Source organism: Haemaphysalis longicornis, unplaced genomic scaffold, assembly GCF_048455015.1.
Source record: "Haemaphysalis longicornis isolate Haplotype H1 unplaced genomic scaffold, Haemaphysalis longicornis Haplotype H1 scaffold_9, whole genome shotgun sequence".
Taxonomy (NCBI): Eukaryota; Metazoa; Arthropoda; class Arachnida; order Ixodida; family Ixodidae; genus Haemaphysalis; species Haemaphysalis longicornis.
The window spans coordinates 141613445-141631062 of record NW_027526460.1 but is presented as its reverse complement, the minus strand read 5'-3'; the positions used below and the strand labels follow the sequence as shown (position 1 = coordinate 141631062).

The window sequence follows — 17618 nt, the reverse complement described above, 5'->3', positions numbered from 1 at the left end:
CAAACCGATAGCAATAAAGCGTTCTATTTCTACATCACCTGCGACAACGTAGCGGCTGTTAACGAAGCAAGTCGGATTAATGCAAGTGGCCGAGCGCGCCAGAACCGTTGACAGCTGTTCCCACGATGTCGCATTGGAAATGTATTGTTGTGACTTATGGTAACTTCGATTGTGATGTGAGACTTTGTTGCAGAAGCTGCACTAAAAGAACATGCCTTCGGAAAACTTTATACTCAGTCGGCGGAATAGTCGAGACTACGCACTTAGTTTTCCCCCAGAGAAATAACCTGAACCTGATTAATTAATTCGTTCTTCTGCAATCGAAAGATTTGAAAATTGGTGGGGCACAAAACCAGTGAAGGAGAAAATCAACCCCACTTCGTTAGGTATTCGGCAGGGGGATGAGATGCTCTGATAACTCAACAGAAGTGATATACCGGTGCTAGTGTTGGCGGTTACGCAAGTTGGGTTATGGATCCTAAAGGATAAGAACAGTGAAAATGTGACGAAAGCTTGTAAAAAGTTGTACTGTAAAGATGAGATTGCGGAATGACTTTGAGAAGTCATGTTTCTACTCGATGCCAGGCAATTTTAGTGTGCACGTAGACCTTGGTGTTGACGACAAAAGCCGAGAGCAAAAACGAGCTTACAGTCGTGACTAGAGCAGAGCAGCACTTCTTACGACAGCCCGAAGCGGTCTGAGATCGGCTGCTGAAAGCATTGAATTTATGCACAGAAGGGTTCAGTTAGCGGCAACCTGCTATAATCCGTAGCGGAATAGTTTGTACAGAGGTTAAAAGAAACACGTACGATATCTAGGCAGCATTCCAACGCATTGGAAGAGGAATAAAAAACTGCCTGTCATCCCCTACATGCATCGGAAAGCGCACAATATGAAAAAATATACAAAAATGAGATAGCGTTTAATAAACCCTCTGATAGCTAAACTCTAGCTAGACTCTCAAATTTATATTGAGGTCTGTTAGTTACGGTATACAACGTGATACGACTGTCAGCATTTCTAACTTTTCCTGCATGTCCAATTTCTCCTGCCTTTTCAAACGGGCTGTTGTGGTTAAATACGTTTCAACCAAGGAGTTTTGCTCAACCTATGTTTTAACTGCGGCACTGTAAAATACCAAGAAAATGCCGAGCGTTTGTGAGCGCGTGCGTCGCCGCGACCGCCGAGCATCCTCGGCGCGCGCAGTGGCTTTAGCAAAAAAAAAAAAACCTGGCAAAAACACCGAGGAGCAAGAAAATGGCGAGCGCAAGTGGTCGCGAGCCTCGCAACGACCACCGAGTCCCTGGCTCGCACAGTGGCTTTAGCAAAAGAAAAAAAAAACAAAAAAAAACCACAGCGCCCTCGTCAAGCGCGACCACTCATAAAAAAAAAAAAAAACCTGGCAAAAACACCGAGGAGCAAGAAAATGGCAAGCGCAAGTGGTCGCGAGCCTCGCAACGACCACCGAGTCCCTGGCTCGCACAGTGGCTTTAGCAAAAGAAAAAAACAAAAAAACAAAAACCACAGCGCCCTCGTCAAGCGCGACCACTCATAAAAAAAAAAAAACCACAGCGCTAATGCTAAGGATGAAGACACCCCAGAATGGGAGAGGCCACCGCGGCGGCTGCATTCTCCAGAAGCCATTATGGATAATGGGAGACATGGCTACGAGTGTGCCACTCCTTCTCGAGACGGCTTGCAGATCCTGCAACCGCTTGCTCGAGTCGATCACGAAGATCTGGTGGAAGTCTACAATTCTGAGGATGACTTTGCACCCACCACTCACCGCCCAGAAGACGACGCCCTCGCATGTATACGATTGCGAATGTTTTGGATACAGTTCTTTCAGCCTGTCTATTCTCATGCTCCCCAGTAATCTCCACACCTGAACTTAGCGATCATGACTTACTGAATTTTTCGGTCTCAATGCCAATAAAAGTTGCGCAAGCCACTGAAGATTTCAAATTTACGAATCTCACAGAATTTTACTAGTGCTCTCTTTAATGGCTTAAAAACGCAATATAAGAACTTCGTTGGCGTTTTTCTTTTTTCGAGTAATCTCCGCACCAGTAATCTCTTACAATTACGGAGGGACTTGTTACAACGCACGTATTAAATGAGTACTAAACAGAGGGGAAAAAATTCGTGTAGCGCTTGTATAGTAAATCAGAGAGCCTGAAATTTATCCTAGGGGCAATATAAGCCGTAGAGAGCAAATGGGACAAAAAATAAAACAGCGGACATTGCATTGAAGTGGCCAATGCCAAGACACAAACATAAAAAAACAGGGTTATGCAGAACCTAACGACTATGGCATAGCAATGGAATTGTACTCAGCCACGGTACGTGGGAAAAATGAAAGCTTGTAGGTATCGGTATTCGCATGGTATGGTTTTAGTGATCTTGGGTGGTGGTGCCGCATGTGTCTCGTATTTAGGTCAGATATATACAGGGAGTGATCGAAAGCCAATTCATGGTTTTTGAAAGCCAATTCATGGAGCAGAGGAAGTCGAGACAAAATTTCTGTCTTGTTAACTGAAGCTTGGGAATGTTATTGGCAATCATAAATTCACAATGGGAATTCATGTGACGATTTTTAAAAGAAAAATAAGCCTAACACCTTTCCTGTGAACCTTTTCCAATTTATTGATGTTATTTTTGGTGTAGGGGCCCCATACTACAGCAGCATACTCAAGTTTTGGTCTAACGTAAGAATCATATCACAAGACGTTTAACACTTGGAGGCGAATTAGGATGTTCGTGTCTCAAGAAACAGTTTTCGAAAAGCGGAAGAGGAGGTGTTGTCGCTGTGCAAGTTCAGGGAAACATTATTAGTAAACGTTAGGCTAAGTATTTGAAGCTGTTGACTTGGTTAACTACACACGATCGCAGTGTGTACTAAAATTGGAATGGAGATTTTTTACGCGTTACGGTGAGAAAAACTGGTTTCTTTGCGTTGACAACCATGCCCCAATACTTGCGCCAACTGTATGTATTGTCCAGGTTTAGGTTCTATTTGATCCTGCAAGCTTATGATTTCACGGAATAAAATATAGTCGTCTGCACAGTCGGATATGAGGGGTGGGTGTAACTACAGTGACGATATCATTGACATATAAATGGAAAAGCAACGGCCCCAGACCACTACCGTGGGTACTCCGGGGGTGACTGGAAGACAGCTCGAGGAATGACCATCAATCAAAACATGATGCTCTCTATTCATCAATTGCCTGAAGCCCATGCAACTGAAGTTTTTGAAATATTTATATTTTTTAATTTTAAATTAATTTAACTCCACCATCCTCTCCCACATCTCCCCCTCACGCTTCGAGTAAAACTGCCCGGACTGTCACGTTCCAGCCACCACTGCCCACCTAGTCTTCCTGTGCCCTCGACACCCTGTTCCTCTCCCTTACCCAACCCCGGAGCAGTGTGAATGCGCGTTGACCAGCTGGGACCTGCAGGAGCAGGTCAGCCTGATCCAGCGGGCCACGCGAGCAGCGGCGGCGCGCGGCCTCCTGAACTGAGCAGGCCACCCACCGTTCTTTTTTATTTTTTTTGTCAAGAAACGTTTTGCCTCCTCCTTAATTAATTTGTCGTGAGCAAGTTTATGAAATGCGTTGCTAAGATCAAGAAATGTGTCTACCTGAGCATTATTATCAAGGGCCTTCGCAAAGTCGTGTGTGACGGTGGCAAGTTGAGTTACAGTCCTTGTTTCGTTGTTGCAACCGTGTCTCAATATCAAAGAAATCATGTCTCTATATCCAAGTATAAATACCCTAGCACCACTTTTGTATTCTTTAATGAATTTTTTTATGCGGTGAAAATTGTTGATCTAAGCTTGGTCTGTCTTTGAGCACGAGCTGCTGGATCCCATGGCCAAAGACAGAGTCACTCTAAAAATGCACGTCTAGAGCTTTTATGTTTGAAACGCCTGTCTAGAGATTTTCTAACAAGAAACGCCTTCCTGTCAAGGGATGGAACGGTTCTGAAACCTGTCTCACTGTACGCATATTTGGGCGTTCACATATAAGTGACCTCGGTTGGAAAAAACACATTGATCTCAACACTCCAAACAAAATCGCATGGTTCGCACTTTAATCTGCGCTTGCGCCAGTCAAGCTTTTTTCTTAGCGTACGCAGTGATAACAGGCAGTTGAAGCCAGGCTTATCGTCTGGAGTCTCACGTGTAAATACTTTTCCGTCAAGTTCAATGATAATGAATAGCTCGTATCATTGCGTCTTTCCTGCCTGTCGGCGAGCATCCGGAATGTCTACGATGATGATAAATTTTGGCCTACAACACGCGCCTGTTATTTATGCCTTCACGAGCGTGCGTGGCCTATTGCTTATGCGAAATAACGTGAATTCACGGGAAATACGTGAAGGGAAGAATACGGCGGCCGGCCGGCAGTACAAAGAAAACGTTTCAGCTGAGTACGGAACAATTACACGACAGCGTCAAAATCCTCGAACATAATAAAAGTCTCAATACCACAGGTTATTGTAATTGTTAATATGAGTAATAACTGACCAACCGCATAAGGGGGGGACGGGAGGGGGTGCCGAGGTAAGATGGCGGAGTTGGGTGACTAGACGTTTACGTTAAGCAGAAAAGGTTATAGCCCACAAGCGCTCGAATGCGTTGACGAATCAGCGCCGTGAAATCAAAACCGCAGGCCTGAACCACTGATATAGGTGTCGTGGCGATTTCTTATTGGGTAGGTCTTGCGGCCTATCGCCATTTTTCACTGTCACGTTTAAGCCAACGGTTATGATCCGAAGTTGTACAAGGTTTAAAGAATCGAATTCGTCGGTCTATCAGGCCGGCCGTACAGTGGACGCCCACGAATTATTATACCATCTGAAGATGTTTAACGTGCGCTGAAATCTAAAAAAACGAAAGTTTTTGTTTTTTCACTTTTTGAGTCAATCAGAACAGGAGAGACCGCGGCCAGGATTGCACACGTATCTTTGTGCTCAGAAGCACAATAACGCAGACACTGCGGGTTAGTGAATTCGAAATCTTCCGTCATTGTCATAAGCACGATTCAAGCATAACTCAGTATCATGACCACTATTTGGCCCAAACCAAGCAGTGTCATCATACATCCTGGTCCATAATTTGCCCGAAGATCAATGTGGCTTAATTGTCCCGTCATTGAAATGTTTGTATAGCTGCCCCTTTTTAATGCGTTGGGCACTGGGGGCCGCCGGAACTTACGGCTCAGATGCTTGGCGCCAAATCGCCTGTAGCGACTGAACACAGGCCCGCACTCGTCGTCGTAAGACATCGGAACAGTCTCGGAAAACGCCCCAGCCAAAGCAAGAATGGCCACCAGAAACGAAAACATCAACATCTCACTCCCCGCCATGAGGCCGAAGACGTGCGGCGGCGGCAGCAGCACAGCCTCCAGCGGGGGCGCGTTGGGCACGAGTGAACGAAAAAGCTAGGAGTCGGCGTGACGTCACGGAAGCGGCTGCGGCAACACGCCCCCGTTGCTTCTCCCCTGTCCCGAGTCCGTCGCGGTTGTCACAACCCGTGACCAGCCGTGCTTTTGTCATTGCGTTGTTATATGCTGGAGGTATCACTCATTAGATGTCTCGTATTGTGATGCTCGGCACTGGGCGGTGCCCGCCCGTTGTCTGGGGATGGGCCGTGTCCATTTCCCTGCTTACGTATTTATTTGTCATTAAATAAGCAAACACCAGGACGAAACAGTAAAATACTCTTTGCAAAGCGACTTATACCAATGTACGTCTCTGCAATGAACCGGCGTTTGCGGTAGTTGAATGGTAGTACTAAGTGAATTAGGATGAATTGATAAACCATTCGTTTAAACGAACGGTTGGCACTGCTTCCCTGGGATATAATACAAAATTTAAAACCAAGGATGCCATCAAATGATAAACCAAGTATATTGGGGAGCAAGAATGGGCTCCACCGACTCCTGACGGAAGTGGCGGTTAATATTTGCGAGAGACCTTGGACTTACTGTTGACACACAAAACGAGGAGGAGGAGAAAAACGAACGGAAGGGTCGAGATGTTATCCCGGCTTAGAGCCCGGATTGCTACTCGGCACTGGGAAAGGGGTGTGCAGGGGATGAAAGAGAGGGCAGGCAAAAAAGAAGGGAGCGGAGTGGGGCCGCGCACACACTTTAGTCCTTTTGTGGGGACCATAGTCTTTCATCCAAGCGTGTGCCCTTCACGAAACGCAGGAAAGCTTTTTGTTGCAAATAGTCTTATGATGAGTATGAGTAACCCCAGCCAAGTCCTGACATACCTTGTAACTGGCCTAGGCGAAGAAATGAGAGAGATCCGTGCACAGCGCATTCACCTCCACTTGATTTGCAGAGAACTTTCTGCAGGGTCGTTTTTATCTGCGGGACCTCGCCGCACCGATTGTATCAACAGTTAGGGCTATCGAAGCTAACTTGTGAAATTGACAGCAGAGCGTTCGTATTTACGGCGCAAGTTGCAAATTCGCACTAGGTGTGCCCGCAATCTCTGTAGTTTTTGTGTTAGGATCTCTTTTATGTTTACTTTTAATAACGACATGCCTTATTACTGACAAGGCCATTCGTGCCAGAAGAAGCACCACCAAGGACGCTTCAGGTGTGAGCGGAGCTCGCGTGGACCTGTGCTCGTACGTTCTGCGTTGACGCCCCGTCTGTCAATAAACACCCTAAACTTACTACCGCAAGGTTGACTGCTTCGACTGCTTCCTTCACTGTACACCTGCATATATATATATATATATATATATATATATATATATATATATATATATATATATATATATATATATATATATATATATATATATATATATTCTTTATCTTGCGCTACTACATCCTCCCCTGTGCTTTCCGAGGTCTTCTTGACTGCTAATTCTTATTTCTGGCTTATGTCTTATATATATATATATATATATATATATATATATATATATATATATATATATATATATATATATATATATATATATATATTGTTCTTAATTGTTGTTAATATATATTGTTCCGCGGGCTTGTTCCTGCTGTTTTAGCATGTGCAGTGAATGATAGCTTCCCAGATACTGAAATTCGCACAACCACTCGGGCCTGGGGCCTAGCAGTCAGGCTGGCACTGTCATAAGTCTCGCGCGACAATACCTTCATTGGCGTACCCACGAGACGCAAGCGCTCACAAGACCCTCAAAATAACAACCATATGTACCCATTATCATCCTCATTATCATACTCATGATTGACACCACATTCACCTGGCGTAGCGAGACAGTCACCTCCGCTCGGCTGACATCCCGAGTCACATTAAAGATCGCTCTCTCCCTCTCTATTTCCAAATCTAGAAAAATTAATAAATAATCATAAATTATATCAATAAAAAATTAAACACCTTATTAAACCTTTTTACACCCCCGCTTCACAGAATCAGCTGTGATGAGCCACGTGCCCTGAAGGCGGTTGGCCTGCACTCAAGCACTGTGCACGGACGACTGTGCTCTCAAGGTCCACGCTTCCACATTCTTTTCACTTTATATCTACGTTTTTCCGCCTCTACGAAACCGGACTACGCCTCTGTCGCGGCGGCTGAGACAACATCGCCGGGGACGTCACGTGTTCCGACGGAACTGAATAGCGTGCTGCTGCTGACAACATCTCGAACGCCGCCTGGCCGCGGGCACACTTTCTGCCTATCGAGGCATGCAACACGTGTTCGAACGTGTGTGCAGTTGGCGTCAGGTCCAAGTGAAAGGACGCCGCTGTGGGCGAGGAATTTACTCGGCCCAAAAGACACGCCCTCCAGCTCTCACAATACAACGGCAGTCTTTTAATGCGTAGCGTCCTTTGCCATGTAACCCCCCCTATCCCCCCCCTCACCCCCCCGGTCAGGACGGTGTATCATCCTCCATTTCCCCCAAAATCCAGATCTGGCGGAAGTAACACCTTTATTAGTTATAATGGCGCAAATTGAGATATTTTTAGGAGAGTTTATTGTGCCGCATGGCATAGGTGAGGGGGTATCAGTTGGTGATGACGAGAGTTGATGAGACGATTATGAAAGCGTTTGCTTCGTGGATGAAGTCTGGGAGGGAATGATGGTGCGGCCCACGTAATCAATCAATCAATCAACCTTTATTTTTGGTGCCCAGGAACAACCCTAGGGTCTTGGTACTGGTACACCATATACAAGCATTCATAAAAACAAACTAAAATCAAGACAACACAACACAGAAAACCATATATATGAAAGAAACAATAAGGTAAAAATAGTTACAGAGATCCCAGAATGCAAAACAGCAAAAAAAAAAAAAGGAAGCCTAGTGTTAGAAGCCATGACACCCGGCCAGCAAAACGTTGAAGGCACGTGAAAAATTGAAAATACACGAGCAAATACTCAATGAACATGACGGAGATAGATTATACACATAAAACAAAGGTTTTGTAACAAAATGTTAGGAAGTTTCAAAATGGAAAACCGAAGTTCAGCGTTACAAGCACTGACACTTAAACCGACAGAAATTCAAGCAACACAAAATCAGGAAAAGTGAAAAACAAACAAGCAAGATGATTTGCATTAAATAAATATGGAACAGAAATACAGCACATAAATGACATAAAGGCACTTAAGCTACAACAGTTTTCAATTCATTAGAGAACAAAGACAAAGAGCTCTGGAATATATCAAGACGATCGGAATATTCATTATATGCACATTGTATTCTGCAGATGGACGAGCGTCGTCTACTTAAAGCATCTGTTCTGAAAGTTCGAAATCTTCGGAAAAGTTTGTTCGGCAAGTTGACATTGATAAGTGCAACCAAGTCATCACACAAAATATCACCATGAAGAAGTTTATAAAGAAAGATAATGTCAGCTCTCATTCGTCGACACCAAAGGGAAGGAATACTTTTGAGACAAGACATGCTGCCGTTTGCGTCTTCTTGTACATGACGGAAACGGTGCCTAAATATAGAAAGGAACTTATTTTGAACCCTTTCGATGCGGTCACTATTGGACTTGCAAGTTCCATTCCAAACAACACAACCGTATTCGAGAAGAGGTAAGCAGAGAGCCGAATACAACTTTAAGAAAGGAAGAGGACTTTTAAACTCTCTAGAATACCTGCAAACAGCACCCAGACATCGAAGAAAGCGTTCGGTAATTTGTGTAACGTGGGAAGAGAAAGTCAGAGAAGAATCAAATAGTACTCCTAAGTCCCGAATTTCGGGACTTAGGAGTAGGAAGGTAATGTGTGCGTGGGAAGGTAATGTGTGGGAAGGTAATGTGTGCGACAGATATTGAAAAACAAGACAAATAAAAAAAGAGATAAACTTTTCACAAAAAATTACCCCGCATTTCCCCGAGGGGGAGAATGTGAAAGTGCGAATGCACGGTTGTCGGCCCGCTTGCGGCGCTTGCGCTCGGCCCCCGCAGCCCACCGCCTCGCCGCCTTCTCTTCCATCTCTTCCATCGGGTTTGTAGTATCACGTGTACACCACGCAGTTATCAAGCCGCTATAACGCCGCTGAGTCGCCAACGCACGCCGCTGACGACGTAGTTTGAATGCGTTAAAGATATAAGGCGCGTCACTAACGCTGATATCACGTCGCGTCCGTGGCTTGGTCGGTAGAGCGTCGCGCTGCGGCCGCAAAGTCCGCAGATCGAAACCTGGCGCCGGATGCTGTTTCTTTATAGAGGAGCACTGCGGACGCCGACGCCGCCGCCGACGCCGGCGGTGGATGGTTTGGGGTCGCTTATAAAGTGCATTCGCACTTAAAATGATACGAAATCAAAAATATGTATCTTATACATCTCCCCCGACACCCAAAAATAAACGAAAAACGTTCGCAAAGGAACGTGCTAAATACGCAAAAAATTGCGAAAAAAGCGCCCCGTGTAACAGCCTGCATTTCCAGAAAGATCAGATTTGGTGGTAGTAACACCTTTAATCGTTATAATACCGCAAATATAAATAATTCGTCCTACAGAAATTCAGAGAACCAAAAAAATAGGCAAGAATAGAAAAAAAAAATTAAAATGGTCACAAAAATGGTCTCACACAATCAAAACATGCATCTTATACCAATCCCTCAAATACCGAAGAATACACGAAAAAAAGTTCGCAAAAAGACATTGTGAACCCGAATAAAAACAAAACTGCGTAAACAGACCAACTCTGCAGTACACGTTGCATCTTTGGATAAGAAACCATGATTAGCCAAGTAAAGGCACATCGTTGTTATACAGCAATGGTAAAATTTATAGCAGTGACTCATACCCATATGTGGCTGTAAATACTCACAGTCTAGACAACCGGGATGGCACACAACGCATTAGTAGACAATTCTATGAGTTTCTGCATATTTTTTTTTTCCAGTTGGACATGACGCCTCTTGGGAAAAGAAAATAGGAAACCACCAGTGTTTCATCCCATTTTTAGTACAGCTATGACGTGCTCAAATCTCAGTCATACCAGTAGGCGGTCTCAATCGTTGAATAGCCGCACCTAGGTAAGCAACGCACTGTTAAATGGGTCGTGCGGGGACAACCGACAAGGTTTTTGTTGAACACACCATAGGGTTCAGTTCTTGGCAATATCCACAGCGCTCGTCCTGCAGTAAATGGTGCTTCCTGATAAATGTAACAACTGATGACAAAACATCACTGCTTCCGCGTCGCGTGGTTGAATACGTGTGCAATCTATGCCCATAAAAAGAAGTTGACCAACCGACTCGCCGGCTGACTGACTGATTCTTCAACGCACAGCCAAAACTGCTAGACTTTGAGGCTTGACGCTTCAGGAGTACATTTATATCATGAGAGGTCGCGGGTTCGATTCCCTGCCGCGCCGGAAATAACACCCCGAACCGAGAAAAAGGGGAAAATTACGTTTGCGCAAATTCATGTTTATTTTCATCTCTGTTCGGATAATGTAGTGCTTTGCTGGTACCTGAAGCCCGTAAGAATCTCTTAAAAGTAGTTTTAGGGTTCTTGCCGAAATAAACATTAATGGTGCGAATGTGCATTGAGCAAAAATTGGGTGTTTTTAAGTATTTGTTCATATATGCTGATTCATTGATATACCGATTGCTTTTGCTAATAAATGTTACTCATACAAATGAACAAAACAACTTAAACACATTTTAAGGATTTCTTTTGCAACGCTGATAATAGGGCAAACATGATTGTAAGGTCCACTTCTGAGATCAGAGGCCAGGCGCCCGGGCTTCTCGTAAGAACCCGCCACTCTGTCTGGGGGCCCAGCACGGGTGGACTGGTCGCCAATTCGTCACGGCGCGCACGAGAGACGGATTGTCTGGCCCCCCGCATACCACAGGGATAATCCCCCATTGAGAAAGCAGACGGCACCACCGGATTCCGGGAACCGTCTACGTGACGCGCGGAGGTGATGGGATTACCGGCGTCGAAGCGCGCGCCGCGCGAGACACCATTGTTAACGCGCCCCGGCCGGCACAGTGCACCGTCGCCGGCTTTTGCTCTCACCCCGCGGGGTCGCGCGCACCTGCTCGTCTGCGGGCGTGCCGTTGACCCGAAGATGGCGGCGCCTCATTGAATATTCCGTAGCGTGCTGAGTGACAGCTGTCTACGTGAATTTGGGGACACCCTTACGCGTGTACGAACGCTACAGGGGCGTTCCCGAGAGAGTGTGATCTCGAGGTGTTATAAGGCCGAACTTGGCCGTTAGAAATCGTTCTTGTCTGAGCGCCGAGCTGGGCAGTTCCCGGCGGGACAAGGAGTCTCGACGGTTGAAGCTAAGCTGGGATTTGTGAGCCCCCTAGGTTAAAGGTTAGGATCGCGTCGGAAGTTTAGGGTGCAGCGCCGTACCGGGCAACTAGACATATCCTGCGGCGAGACAGGGTCTCGGCCGTCGTTTCTCGAGCGGTTTGTCTACGCTCCGAGAATAGGAGAGTTAGACGAAGTTGAGGAGCTCGAGTGATTTGTGCGCACTCGGAGCTCGCGTCTAGCTGAAGTTCGAAGTTTTTCTTTTCATTACTCATGTACCCAGTTTTCCTACTGTAAATAGCTGTATATAAACTCATCGTTTCACCTAATCAACCCCAACGCCTCGAGTTCGTCAATTCGACCGCCGTCTCCAAGAACTTCAACACCATCGCCCTGCCAGCCTCCTGCCAAATCAACCGGAGCCCGGGCGATTGGGTCCCTGATCGACACCGGACTTCGGGGAAACGAACAACCACAACCATCTTTACTATGATCTTCAGAAATTATACCGATGACTGGCCTAAGAGCCTAACTGGTGGTACTTGAGGCTTCACATTTCTGCAGTACATTCCTATTTGGTGCAGGAGCTTAATATTGCTGAATTAAAAAAAAATTCAGCTCCTAGAGAGTAGAAAGCGCTAAAATACTTTTTTTTCAGAAAAATGCCATTTTATCATAGGCCAATTGAGATATTCAGCAGGTTTTTGTTGGTATAGGTAATTGTAGAAGGGTCTGACAACTGCTATAAAATATTTACAATAACAAGCACATAATAGGTAGAATAAAGATTTTGTGCAAATTACGTGATTTCGTGAATAATGCGTATAACTCTTCAGCCCGTTGATATATTCAATTCGTTTTAGGTTACAAATACTACGGATCAAAATGTCCAAAACAAATTTCACGATTCTGCCCCAATGAACATGTGAAAAGGCGAGTGGAGTACAAAGTGTTGGGGGTGGTGCTCTCACACCGCATGACATGGGACGCCCATGTTGAATTACTGACAAAAAAGCTGTCATGCGCAGTGGGTGCATTGTACCGATGCCGCGATTTCTTCCCGCTGAACATTAAACTTCAAATATACCATTCGCTTTTCCGGTCACACCTTAATTACTGTACATTAGTTTGGGCCACGACAACCAAGAAAAATATTAACACGTTACTGCTGTTAGAAAACAAAGCTATCAGATGTATAAATAACGTACGGTATCTTCATCCGGCTAAGCAATTGTTTGAACAGCATAAAATAATCAAAATTAGGCAGCTTTATTCCTACCGTCTGCTATATCAGTTAACTTTTCAAATTATAAATATAAGCAATTCTTAATACAATTATGCGGTCTAGATCTACGAATTAACACTTATGCAACTCGTGGCTCGGAACAATGGCTCGTTCCACGCCCCCAAACCAATTGTCTTTGGCAGTCACTGGCATACAACATTCCATGCATATTAAATAAATTACAGGGACTTAGCGACAATTACGGAACACTAACACGGGCTTCCTTACGTGATGCGTTTGTCGGAAATGATTGTTTTTGAATTCCACTTTCGATTATCTTGTGTAAATATGCGTGAATTGTCTCGTCTGTTCTTTTTACCTGTACATGATTATGTGACGCCGAACCAATGCGTTCAAGCTCGCTATACAAGTATTTTATTGTTTTTATTTTTTGTGTGTGATGTTTATCGGCCTTCTCAAAGGTACTGTTATGCTGTATACCTCGTTTTAATCGCATTGTACAGTCGTCATTGAGCTGCCAATTTGGCTCCCTGGCCCCGACAAGCTGTAGCAACAGCTTTCTTGCCAGGAAGACAATCGACATTGTATTACTTTGAGAAACAAAAATAAAATTGAATTTGAATTTGAATTTGAATGGCGTTTTTAATATTACGCCCCTCAGGAAAAGGAAATCAGTTCAATTTTCGCGCCTTCGAATAGCTCAGGCCATCTTTTCCGACTTTCTGTAACCACTCGTCTCCCGTGGGAGCCCATGGTATATAGCATAAAACCGTGACTCATACTTATTCATCCCCGCTTACAATGTGTAAGTAGTCGTTGCGATAACTACCTTCGTACCTTCGTACAGTTTCAAAAAAAACACGAGTTCCAACGGTTTCCCATTAAGACACGCCTCCGGTAGCAGCCTATGTACTGTGAACACGAAGGAATTTCTAATGTGTACAACTTCATTATTTACTAACTAATCTTGCTCCCCTAATGATTAACGCATTACAGTTTCCTCCATTCAATTGCGCGCGTTCGATCGGGATGTGCGCCATGGGTTGGGGTCTTTGTTTCTGTGGTTCTTGGAGCAGCTCGATTCCGCATCTTTTAATGTTTTTTTGATGCTTCCTTTAATCGTGCCTCTATTAGACACGCGCACGTTTAACTCGTTTTTCTTGCAGTATCGTTTGCACAAGCTATTTCAGCATTAATTCTTCATTAAAAGAACAACGATACTCTAGACTGTGTACACAGTTATATATTGCCGCGAACATGTCTTGTTTATGCTTTCTTATCAGGAAGCAGTGTTTTACACGTTCCTCTAAAATACGAACGAAATCTCGTTCCTCCTTCTTTCACATTTTTGAAACGAGTTCCCGTTACAAGTTCCTATATTGAGAAAGGAACGCGTTCCAGTTTCATTTCGAACATTGTAGCGTGTCGTTACATTAACATTACAATCCGCCGCGGTGGTTCAGTGGCTAAGGCGTTGCGCAGCTGAGCACGAGGTCGCGGGTTCGATTCCCGGCCGCGGCGACCGCTTTTCTGATGGAGGCGAAAAGCAAAAACGCCCATGTGTGCGAGATTTCGGCGCACGATAAAGATCCCCAGGTGGTCAAAATTAATCCGGAGTCCTCCACTACGGCGCGCCTCATCGCCTGCGTTGCGTCGGCGCGTTAAACCCTACAATAAAAAAAAACATTAACATTACATTTGATTTTTTAAAGTTAAAATATAGTGTCGGATAATCCTGAGGCGAAATGACTGAGAAATTTAAAACTCACATTGAACTACGTATATTTTTCGAATATTAACACCGCCGCCAGCAGATTTTCTGGAGGAAAAAATAATTCAACCAAACGCTCCTAGACGAATTTTTGCGGGGAGCACCGGACAAAATCCAGACATGTTTAAGTGGAAGTGTAGTGCTCGTCTATTACAAGTGCAACACATATGGCACTTTCCACTTGGGTCTTCAAATGCGAGTCAGTATACTGCGCTTAAGATGTGCAAAAAGCAAGTTGCTCACATGTACGAACATAAATGCCTTGCACAAGAAACCGCATCGAAAGGAACAATACATATGCTTTGAACGAATGCTTATTCAATATTACAGTACGAGTGAAAAAAGAATGTCCAGAATACATATTCGCAACTTAGTAGAGTCCTTTGTTTAAACTCAGAAAGCGTTGGATCTCGATCTTGGTGTCGGACAGTCGAACCAATTTTTTTCGCCAACACTTCGTTGGCACTGTTGAAGAGCCGTACCACCACAGCTCTTGAGGGTACTAAGTGTTGTACTTGAGGATAAGTTGGTTAACTCGCTCAGGCTCCAGAGGCTGCCTCCGCAAGTGCTCATAGGCGTATGCTAGCATACAACCCGCCCTCTCCATGGACAGTGGTTGCTTTGTGCATATTTTTTTGACGACAGTTGAAACATTGTGGGGTGCCGTGCGCATAACTTTGACCGTTCTGGATTGCACCTTAAATTCTTGCACGAGCGAGCATCGGAGCGAGACTGTCAACACGAGAGCTTCAGAGTGTTACTCAGCCAGTTTCTGACAACTGTTTCTGTTTCAGCCAGTTTCAGCCAGTTTCTGTTACTCAGCCAGTTCATAGTCGCCTTTTTGCCGCAGCTTTGTCTGCTGTAACTTTATGCTACAGTTTTTAAAAGGACCCTGCAACACTTTTTTCAACTTTATTGAAATCTAAATGCTTGCAGAACGTAGTCACTCAACACACCCAGTACTTATATTAGGGGGTTGCAAAGTACCTCAGCCAAACATTACTGCTCTATACCCATCAGATAACTTCGATACTCGCTCAAAAGATTTTTCTGTCCTTCCCGATCTTGATGTTCTTCGACGGCTCCAATTACGTCACCAAGGCCATGTAGCGGCTGTTTGCCGGTTTTTCTTCCGTTGCAGCAATGAACGCTTTTCTATGGCAACTTTAAAAATAAAACCGCAAAAACAAAGCAGAAACGGAAGGCATATCTGGTGCGACGAGCAAATCACGTAGTGCCGCTCCGTGCTGGCGATAACTGTAGCTTTCGCAGTGCTTCCAGACGCAAATGGAAGAGTGAAAGCGTTTATCGAAAATGTTGCAGGGTCTCTAAGTTCTGCCTCCGGCTTCTCGTTGTCGGAACTGACGGACTCTGCGCACGGCAGCAGCCACCAGCTTAGGGTTACCAACTCTTCAATGAAAGAAGTCCGGACGGGGTAAAAGCGGGGGGCAACAAGAGAGGCAACATAAAGAGGCAACCAAATCAGTTTTCTTTATGTCAGTATATCTTATAGACAAATTCATTGTTTCTCCAGTGTTGCGTCCTCTTGAAGTGGTACTTCATCTGGCTGCATGCTGCTCGCCACAATTGCTCTTGCTGGAGAATGTATTGTAAATGTTGTCGCACCTCACGTGGAAGTTCAGCTTTGCCGGAAGCTCTGCGCCTGGACAAGTTCGCGCTAATTTAGTGTTCCGGAGCGTGACGCGCCTTGTTGGGCGTGCTTTGGATCACAAAAAAATTGTTAACTTGGTACTCCAGAACAAATCTGGGACATATAGCTGTCCTTACAGGGGCAACGAGGGAATCGGGACGTTGTATGAAAAGTCGGGACAGTCCCGCGAAATCCGGTGCGGTTGGTAACTCTACCTCAGTACACGCTACTCGGCTCGCCATCGGTGCCCGGCCGAAACCCTGGTCGGAACTGGTCCGTAACAATTAACCACAGTCGTCACACTGCTATGAAGCGAAGGAAAGGTGGCGCAATAACTTCCGGCAAAAATCCAAAACCAATCACCAAAGTAAATCTGGCAGTGGGCACATCACGAAACCGGTGGTGCGCTTGGTGCGTGAGAAAGTTTACGGCGGCGCGTTCGAGCGCCATGCCCGTGCCGTAGGGCGGTAGAACGCCAGAGGTCAGGTTTGGCTTGCAGCTCTCAGGGATGATTGCTGTTGCGCATGAGATCAGATAGCTCTCTCATCGCTTTGGGTGGCAGCGGCAGTATTTCAAGAATCTGCAGGTGAAAACTTGACGCCTTGTTTTTACACGTGGTGAGGGCACGCCGGCGACCCTGATTTCCATTGACAGACAGCAGAGAAATCTCGCACGGCCCCTTCGGCTGGCACGGCTGCCTGTACTGTAGATCACATGTGTGCGATGAACGCGGTAAAGTCACGTCTTCTCCTATTCGGATTTCGTGTTCAACTTCTATGCACAAAAGAACAAGTCGCGGCAGAAGACGAATCAAAGGGGCGCCGAAGCACCTGTCTCATACGCATCTGCAGCCGATGTAGCGACCAGGCCGTGCGCACCGGTGCAGCCTCCGACAAGCTGCGGCCCGCTGCGTCGTTATGCTTCTGTCGTTGACTTTCGAGGAAGAACATTCAGCGGAAGGGCGGGAAAATTGGGCAGCTTAAAGAAATATTAACACAGTAGCGGCCTGTGGCTTTTTGTACTATGAGCGTCCTAAAGCCTTGGCATCAAAAACAGCCAAATCCTAGCGATGGAACGTTTCCACAAGGAACGCCGTTCCCTCTGGCGTTCCCTCTGGCGTTCCTTCGTAAGCGTAACGAGTTACCGTTACAGTTCCACCCACTCTTAAAGGAACGGTGGCGTTCCTCTGTTCCTCT

At 45.4% G+C, this 17618-nt stretch overlaps 1 protein-coding gene across 1 annotated transcript in view; it reads right to left on the bottom strand.

Moving 5' to 3' along the window:
- LOC144153953 (uncharacterized) overlaps positions 1–5425 on the bottom strand; it is a 73686-nt gene extending 68261 nt beyond the window's left edge. The window contains exon 1 of the mRNA XM_077685746.1: positions 5226–5425. Within this exon, the coding sequence (XP_077541872.1) occupies positions 5226–5376 (151 nt within the window). The 5' untranslated portion in view covers positions 5377–5425. The remainder of the gene's footprint in view (positions 1–5225) is intronic.
- Positions 5426–17618: the final 12193 nt, after the last annotated feature.